Source organism: Littorina saxatilis, linkage group LG2, assembly GCF_037325665.1.
Source record: "Littorina saxatilis isolate snail1 linkage group LG2, US_GU_Lsax_2.0, whole genome shotgun sequence".
Taxonomy (NCBI): Eukaryota; Metazoa; Mollusca; class Gastropoda; order Littorinimorpha; family Littorinidae; genus Littorina; species Littorina saxatilis.
Window position 1 is genome coordinate 94,249,015 of NC_090246.1, and position 9,273 is coordinate 94,258,287.

The 9,273-nt window shown below is 43.1% G+C and overlaps 1 protein-coding gene across 1 annotated transcript; it reads right to left on the reverse strand.

Moving 5' to 3' along the window:
* Nucleotides 1-2,340: 2,340 nt before the first annotated feature.
* Nucleotides 2,341-6,479, reverse strand: LOC138960449 (microtubule-associated protein 6-like). Its single transcript, XM_070332360.1, has 3 exons — nt 6,316-6,479; nt 4,122-4,757; nt 2,341-2,544 (listed from the first exon to the last, which is right to left on the reverse strand). Exons 2-3 carry the CDS (start codon nt 4,731-4,733, stop codon nt 2,341-2,343), a joined length of 816 nt encoding a protein of 271 aa, XP_070188461.1. The 5' UTR covers nt 4,734-4,757; nt 6,316-6,479.
* Nucleotides 6,480-9,273: the final 2,794 nt, after the last annotated feature.

Consider the following 9,273-nt stretch of genomic DNA (forward strand, 5'->3'; position numbering starts at 1 on the left):
ACCCCCCTCGTTGTGGGGGTCAGGAGGCGAAGCCCCCTGAAGCTGACGAGTAGGTCATATTCTGAGATAGGAAAATGGTCGCTCCTTGCATGAAACGGCATAAAATAAGCAATAATAAAAAAAAAATTAAATAAGTAAGGTACATGTTTAGGCTAGGGGGGGGGGGGGTTGCGCAACCCCCATAACCCCCCCGGTAGTCCGGCCCTGTCTCTGATGTTAACCGTTAGGCCTAATTAGAGTGAAATAGCTCTGATAGACATTCAGCAAAAATTAAAAGCAGAAACATTCACAAATGGTCCATATTAGGAGCCTGGGCGCCCAATATGGACCAGCGAAGCGGCCTTCACGAATCACTGTAAAAAGCCCCCTATACTTCAAAATAGCATGATTCAACTTAGTGTGCAAGTCAGACTAATCAAAATGTGCTTTAGATTTACCTGTTTTGGGTTGTTGAGAGCATTATTTGAAGCACACCAGGAAACTGAAGAAGCTTATCAAAAACAGAGTGAAAATAAGTGAAATTATCAACTTCCACTAAAAGAAGACTATTTGTTATATTTTTTGGAAATCTCGAGGGCTAGTTATAGGTTATTTTCAGCAAGCTTCTTAATGAATTAATGAAAATAGCATTTAGCTTTTATTTTCTTCGATTTGTTGAAGGTGGTCCATATTAGGGGACAAACACATACTTTGAGATTTTGCTATTATTTTTTGTTTGCAGTAGAAAATCAGGGTCAACACTGCTTAAATGTAACAAATACGGTCTGAGCTGTCATATATAGCAATTTTTGTGTGATAAAAGCTTTGGCTGTGGACAGAAACGAGTCCGTTTTAGGCGGCAAATTCAGAGTGAACGCTGCCAAAAGTGAAAAAAAGAAAAAAAGCCTAACGGTTTTGAGGTTTGTGTATCTGCAACTGTTTTGACATGAGCAAGTTATCCAGAGAGGGTGAATACAGCGAATGAAATTGTTTTGAGCGCTCTAGCGCTGTTAGTTTGTCAGAACAGGAGGTGGTCCATATTAGGAGCCGGTCCATATTAGGAGCCTTTCCCCTACTATTCACAAAAGAAATGGGAATATTGGGCCAGTGCAAAATCCAGTCAGCAGACTAAATGACATGGCAGTTTGACATGTAATGGTTTTTGGTCTCTTTCTTATGCGTGTCTGATTTCATAACACGTTTAGGTTTTTACTAAGTATACAGCTATGTTTAAACTGAAATCTGGACAAGCTGCATTGGCGCTCTCTCTCACATTCACCTCCAGGTAGGTGGTTATCTACGTTTTGAACAACATTTATTTTGCGTTTCTTCTGGCGACTGGTATGAGTAAACACTTTTAGTGTTGGAAGCAGAAGTTGCTGAGCAATTATTGGATGAGAGAAAAAGGTGATCAACGTACGGAACATGCCATTACAAGGGTTTAAGGCGAGACAATGATGGACACACACTATCTGTCCCTGTCTGCGATCCAAGCAGTGTGAACTAACTGCATTTCACAATTAACACGGAAACTTACGTCTGATTAACATGCACACTATTTTCTTTGAAATGAAGAAAAATGCACACATGGAGATCGATGAGAGACATAGGGCAAATTCGGCTTGTCCAGGTGTGTGTGTGTGTGTGTGTGTGTGTGTGTGTGTGTGTGTGTGTGTGTGTGTGTGTGTGTGTGTGTGTGTGTGTGTGTGTGTGTGTTTGGAGGATGAAAGCGAACCTGATGCATTTCAGTGTATTCGACAGTCAGACAGACAGACAGACAGTCAGACAGACATAGAAGAGAGAGAGAGAGAGAGACAGAGAGAGAGACAGACAGACAGACAGGCAGACAGACAGACAGACAGACAGACTCGCACGCACACACGCACACAAACGCACACACACACACGCACGACACACACACACACACACACACACACACACCCACACACACACACACACCTGAATTTCGAGCAAGTTGTTTATTTGCTTTAGAAGCAGTTCATAGACTTCAACAGATGTGGGAATTTTGCTTACTCAGATTTGTTTGTGGACAGAATAATCTAAATTGTGGAGCAGGAAAAAGAAGAAACGATAAAGAGTAAAGTGTAGCAAAGGTAACAAAATCAACTGGCAAACGAGGTTTGAGCTGTGTCCAATGGCCAGGTTGTTATGTTAGTGTTCATATACTTTTGTACTTGTCCTAGACTCCAGCTTCCAACTTTTACCATCTTCCTCCTCCTCCTCTTCCTCCTCCCCCGTGTCTTCCTCCTCCCCTGTATCTATCTCCTCCTCTCCCTCCTCCTGGTCTCTCATTTCTCGATCCGTATCGTGCTTCCCGTTTTCCGTCCCACTCTCCCTTTTCTAGTTTCTTGTTCCACTCTCCTTCAGCTGTGACGTCACGCTTGTCCCACTCTCCTTCAGCTGTGACGTCATGCTTGTCCCATTCTCCTTCAGCCGCGACGTCACGCTTGTCCCTCTCCTTCCGCCGCTCTCCTTCAGCTGTGACGTCACGCTTGTCCCATTCTCCTTCAGCTGTGACGTCACGCTTGTCCCACTCTCCTTCAGCTGTGACAAGAAAACAAACACACAAACATCCAAACAAACAAGCAAGCAAGCAACCAACCAACCAGCCAACCAACCAACCAATCAACCAACAGAACAACCAAATAAGCAACAAACAAACAAACACACAAGCAAACAAACAAACAAACAAACAAACAAACAACCAAACAACAACATCAAAACGATCTGACAAACAAACAAACAACAGAACGAACCTGAAGAAGCGGAAAAAGCTCCAGTCAGCAAAAGTCCCAGCAAAAGAGACATTACGCAGGGAGTAGCCATGTGTTTGTATATGTGTGTGTGTGTGTGTGTGTGTGTGTGTGTGTGTGTGTGTGTGTGTGTGTGTGTGTGTGTTTAGGTGTTTGGGAGATCAAAGCAAACCGGGTGCATTTCAGTGTGTGAGTGTGTGTGTGTATGTGTGTGTGGTTGTGTGTGTGTGTGTGTGTGTGTGTGTGGTTGTGTGTGGTTGTGTGTACCCCCGTTTCCACAGGTTTGGTTGCCTAAATCACCATAAGGCAACCATCCACACGTGGATGGCAACCTAAACTCTGGATGGCAACCTAATTGTGTGGATGGTCGCTTCATTTAACACCGTTAAATTGACTTTTTTGACGGAAAGAATGTCATAACAATGTTCAAAATGACATTCTTTCCGTCCTCTATAGGCGACGAAATAGGTCAAATTTTGTGCATTTTTTAGTGCAAAATTCTTCGATGCCGGAGCGAGTACTGCACCCAGTGCTGTTGTAGTGCAAGTGCACTAGAAAGGCACTACACCCAGTGCCGCCTCTTAGGTAACCATCCACACTTTAGGTATGTGTGTGGTTGTGTGTGTGTGTGTGTGTGAGTGTGTGTGTGTGTGTGTGTGTGTGTGTGTGTCTGGTTATGTGTGTGCGTGTGTGTATGTGTGTGTGTGGTTGTGTGTATGTGTGAGTGTGTTTGTGTGTGTGCGTGTGTGTGTTTGGGAGATTTCAGTGCACTCGACAGTCAGACAGACAGACAGCCTGACAGACAGACAGACAGACACACACACACACACACACACACACACACACACACACACACACACACACACACACACACACACACACACACACACACACACACACACACACACACACACACACACACACACACACACACACACACATACTTGCATTTCGAGCAAGTTGTTTATTTGCTTTAGATGCAGTTCATAGACTTCAACAGTAGTGTACATTTTGCTAACTCAAATTTGTTTTCGACAAAATAAGAGAAATGGGGAACGAAATTGTAGTGTTGTGGAGCAGGAAAAAGAAGACAAAAGAAAAAGTAAACTTTAGCAAAGGTAACAAAGTCAATTGGCAAACGAGGTCTGAACTGTGTCCTAATGCCAGACCGATGTATGGCCAGTCTTTTTGTGTTCCTGTTCATCTACTTGTCTACTTCTGCTCGACTCTAGAATTTTTGACCTCTTCCTCCTCAGTATCTTCCAAATCCTCCTCTTCGTCGTCCTCCTCTTCCTCCTCCCCCTCTTCCTCCCCCTCCTCTTCCTCCTCCCCCTCTTCCTCCCCCTCCTCTTCCTCCTCCTCCCCAACCTCCTCTTCCTCCTCCTCCTCTTCCGCCTCCTCCTCTTCCTCCACCTCCTCTTCCTCCTCCCCCGTTCCATCCTCCACCTCCTTGTCGTGCAGCTCGTTTTCCGTCCCACTCTCCTGTTTCAAGTTTCTTATCCCATTCTCCTGTTTCGAGTTTCTTATCCCATTCTCCTGCAGCTGTGACGTCACGCTTGTCCCACGCTCCTTCAGCTGTGACATCACGCTTGTTCCACTCTCCTTCAGCTGTGACATCACGCTTGTCCCACTCTCCTTCAGCTGTGACGTCACGCTTGTCCCATTCTCCTTCATCTGTGACGTCACGCTTGTCCCACTCTCCTTCAGCTGTGACATCACGCTTGTCCCACTCTCCTTCAACCGCGACGTCACGCTTGTCCCATTCTCCTTCAGCTGTGACGTCACGCTTGTCCCACTCTCCTTCAGCTGTGACATCACGCTTGTCCCATTCTCCTTCAGCTGTGACATCACGCTTGTCCCACTCTCCTTCAGCTGTGACATCACGCTTGTCCCATTCTCCTTCAGCTGTGACATCACGCTTGTCCCACTCTCCTTCAGCTGTGACATCACGCTTGTCCCACTCTCCTTCAGCTGTGACATCACGCTTGTCCCACTCTCCTTCAGCTACGATTAATAAAACATTGAATCAATAAATACGTAAACGAACGAATGTAACTGAATACCTAAATTGCTATCGATGGTCGTAGAAACAGGTTCACTTAGATCTCGTATTAATACATGTACAGCATCTACTAAATGTATCGTTCTTCTGATTTCCCTTTGAAAGAGAGGCTATGTTTCGCGATGGCTTTAGTGACCGTTACAACATTCAACTACTTACAGCAATTGTTCATAACCAGACTAGCTGAACATCAGTAGCAATGTCACAATATTTAGTTCAACCCCTTGACTTTCACAATACGAATCAGATCAATACTCGGACTTGGGAAATAAACGCAATTTACTGCCATTTGATTTGGAGCAAGACGATTGGCTCCTCGGGGGACCATTTTCTCAGGTTTGATGTAATTGTTTTACCTTGTAAGTTTTGAATATTTTGTTTTAATGAATTCTTCAGGTAGTCAAGGGGTCAATGGTCAGGGTGAGCAAGACTGTTTAAAAAAAAACCGCCCCACCATAACGTGTAAAACAAACAAACAAACAAACAAACAAACAAGCAAACAAACAAACAAACAAACAAACAAACAAACAAAACAAATACGGAAAAAACAAACAAACAAACAAACACACACATAAACAAACAAACAAACAAACAAACAAACAAACAAACAAACAAACAAACAAACAAACAACAAACAAACAAACAAACAAACAACACAACAAACAAGATATCACCGAGACCCTTATTTATGCCTGATGGTTTGATCAAACCGATGACTCTGGTATAGCCGTGGAGTGAAATAAACACCCATATTTGCACCTTCTGTGCAAAGATAAATTCTTTTCCTTAGTTGAACACACAGAAGCTTAGAAATTTTAAATAAAAATTATATATATTTTATAAAAACCATACTTTCTTTCAAATTTTAGCCTTGATCACCCTAACCAGAGTTGACAACAGACTATTTATGCAAAGCTACATAACCAATTTTAACTATGGATTGAAAACTGTCAAAGAAACTAGATGAACGCGCTGACTCTTTCAGAAGAAACATCATGCAAAACTTCATGCAACAGAACATTTACTCGTTTAAATGTTTGGCCTGGTGCAAACGAATACACTAATGTGTGCCCACAAAGTGGATAACTTTCTAAAATATATTTAAAACAAACACCCGCAGCGAAGGCCGGGTGGCTTAAACAAAAAACTACCAAACAAACAGAAACAACAACTAAACAACCAACCAACCAACCAACCAACCAACCAACCAACCAACCAACCAACCAACCAATCAACCAATCAACCAACCAACCAACCAACCAAAACGAACTTACAAACTATTTAAAACAATCAAACAACCAACCAAACAAATAAGCAAACAAACAAACAAACAACCAAACAAATAAACAAATAACCAAACTAAGAAACTAAGAAACAAAGATATAAACAAGCAAACAAACGAACAAACAAGCAAACAAACAGACTATAACCTAACAAACTGACAAACAAACAAACAACGTCATCAAAACGAACTGACAAGCAAACAACTACATGACCAACCTGAAGAAGCAGAAAAAGCCCCAGTCAGCAAAAGTCCCAGCAAAAGGGACATTACGCAGGGAGTAGCCATGTTGCTTGCAATTATCCCCCTTTCTGTTTCGCCTCCGATTGCTTTCGCTGCTGAAAATACCGGAACAGTAACCGAAGTCGTTCTTTTCCGCTGTAGAGGACGTGTTGCATTTGACCACAGTTTCTGTTTTACTTATATAGTCTACGGACAAAAGCTGATAAATTTCTCTGACTACTGTTATCTGTGAGAGTTATGTATCGTAGAAAATAAGTAACTTTAGTTACTGACATAAACTGATTGTTTCTGTCTTACGTTGGCATTGTACGACGCTTGCAAAAGCAATATCGTTGTTTTGGCAGATGAGATGACACAGAAGATACCGTAAATCTGCATGGGTGAAGCAAACTAGGCAACAACAAACATTGAACTAATAACAAAATAAGGAAAATAATGATAGCAAGTTGCGTCAAGCGATATCAAAACATTTAGTCTATCTGTCGGCGAGAAACTGAAATGTATCCCCGAAAGCGGCGGATGGCTGCCTGAATGGCGGAGTAAAAACGATCATACACGTAAAAAACACGTGAACGCGCGAGTTTCAGCTCATGAACGAAGAAGAAGAAGAAGAAGAAGGAGATTTAAACGATAGACACCAAAATCCTGGATCTTTTAATGTCGTGACAGCTAAAATCAGGTCAGCCGAAACCCGTAACTGAGGCGGACGGGGCTGAGCATGCCAACATGAGACCTAATTTGCATAAACCGATTAACTTTAATCCTGAGCATATTTTCAGGGAGACTGAGAACATATAGATCTATATATTTTTGGATTCAGGAATTGATGGGGTATACAATGCGACCATTTGTGCAAACCAATTAACTGATTATCACGCTTCCGCGCTTAAATGAAATCCCGAGGTAAAGAATGTTAATTTATTTGCTTACAAAATACAGCCACCACAGTACGGCCTTCACCTTTTGCAAAAAGCCGGAAAAGATGTCATCAAAATCATTTATGGAACAAAAGAAAAAAACAACGTTTCGGGTTATCATCTGGAAAAACTCACATGTAAAGTTTCACACAAATCTGTCCGGTAGTCTATTTGGAATCGCTGTACACACACACACACACACACACACACACACACACACACACACACACACACACACACACACACACACACACACACACACACACACACACACACGCACACACACACACACACAAACACACACACACACACACACACACACAGACACACAGACACACACACACAGACGCACAAGCATACGCATTAAACCACCACCGTCGTATCAATGCCTTGTCTATCTGAAAACCTTCGTCAAAACGTTAAGCGTTCGATGGGTGCGTGCGTGCGTGTGTGCGTTTGTGGTTGTGTGTGTGTGTGTGTGTGTGTGTGTGCGTGCGTGCGTGTGTGTGTGTGTGTGTGTGCGTGCGTGTGTGCGTGCATGCGTGCGTGTGTTCGTGTGTGCTCAAACAACAGAGTCAGCTCTCAGCTGAGCTTCAGCAAGTATAAGTATTTTTCATTCGTTATCTGTTAGCGAGGAAATTCATCCCAGGTGAATATTGTTGCTGTTTGTGTTTTTGTCCCCCTTCAAATACATCGGAGCTTGCAGAAGGAGCAAGTGTTATTGTCTGCTAGCTGTCAGGAGATAAACGTGTGATAAAATGTCTTGATTGTCTGTCACACCTGTATCCCAAATGAATTGCAGGAGACACATTGTCCTAATTATTTGACCCATCAGCATGCTCGCACACACACACACGCACGCACGCACGCAGAAACACACACACACACACACACACACACACACATGCTGACAGACAGAGAGACAGACAGACAGATAGACAGACAGACAGACAGTCAGACAGAAAAACTCATCTCCCCACCCTGACCCTAAAAAACGCCCATCCTTACCAGCCAACACAAACCGTACTATTCAACATAAGTGAATCACTGATTACACCTCTGTCCCTAAACGACCCCCCTTCCAGAGAAGACAAGAAAATTGATTGATTAAAATCAACATGGCCGAAGCAAAATTTTTTTTATAAAAGAAGCGGTATTGTACGGGCACATGTTGAATTTGGGTTACATGTGTTGCAGAGTATTTGAAAATCCGTAGGTATAAAAACATGCAAAGAAGAGTGATAGGTCACTGTTGTGAATATAGTCAAGTGGATAAATTGATTACTTATGTTTCACACTAGTTTTGCTGTTACAGCAGTCCCTCTCAAGTACCGTCACCCTTGGGCCAGTGCAAACCTGTCCGTACATTGCAGGTGGCCGGTCACGGGAGAGCCCCCCCCCCCCCCCCCCCCCGCCATCACATACACTCAGGCACACTGACGGACTGAGTGAGTCTTTGCTACTGGTGAACGAGCTCTACTTGTCCTAAAACAATAAGGTCAAACTACTACAACTTATAACTGAAAGGAAAAAAAACTGTCCTGTAAAAATGACGTTAAATCAACGGTGTCAGAAAAAGAGAGATAAAAGAAATCCTCAAATTCCTGAGGATACAGGCACCCCAGGAAAGCAGCCACGAACATACTCACAGAGGCACACATGCTTGTGCAGATACTTTGCAAAAATATGAATTGAAAACCTGCATATGTGGTAATTTTGTGTGTGTGTGTGTGTGGCTTTATTGAATACTTCAGGCAGTGACTTTTCCCTGTCCAGTTTTCTCTTTCGTCTCTCTTACCCCTCGCTTACCCACCCCCACCCCCTTACCCTCCACTCCCTTTACCCAGCTCCGACAGCACAAATTTGTAATCTGCAAGACAGAGTACACATTTTCTAAAAGGAAGATAATTCCTCTTCAATTATATCCAGATATCTTCCAGCTGTCTCTACCATAAGCCAAGTGGTCGAGTCTTATACCCCCTTTCCACACAACCGTTCTAGGTACCGTTCCCGTAC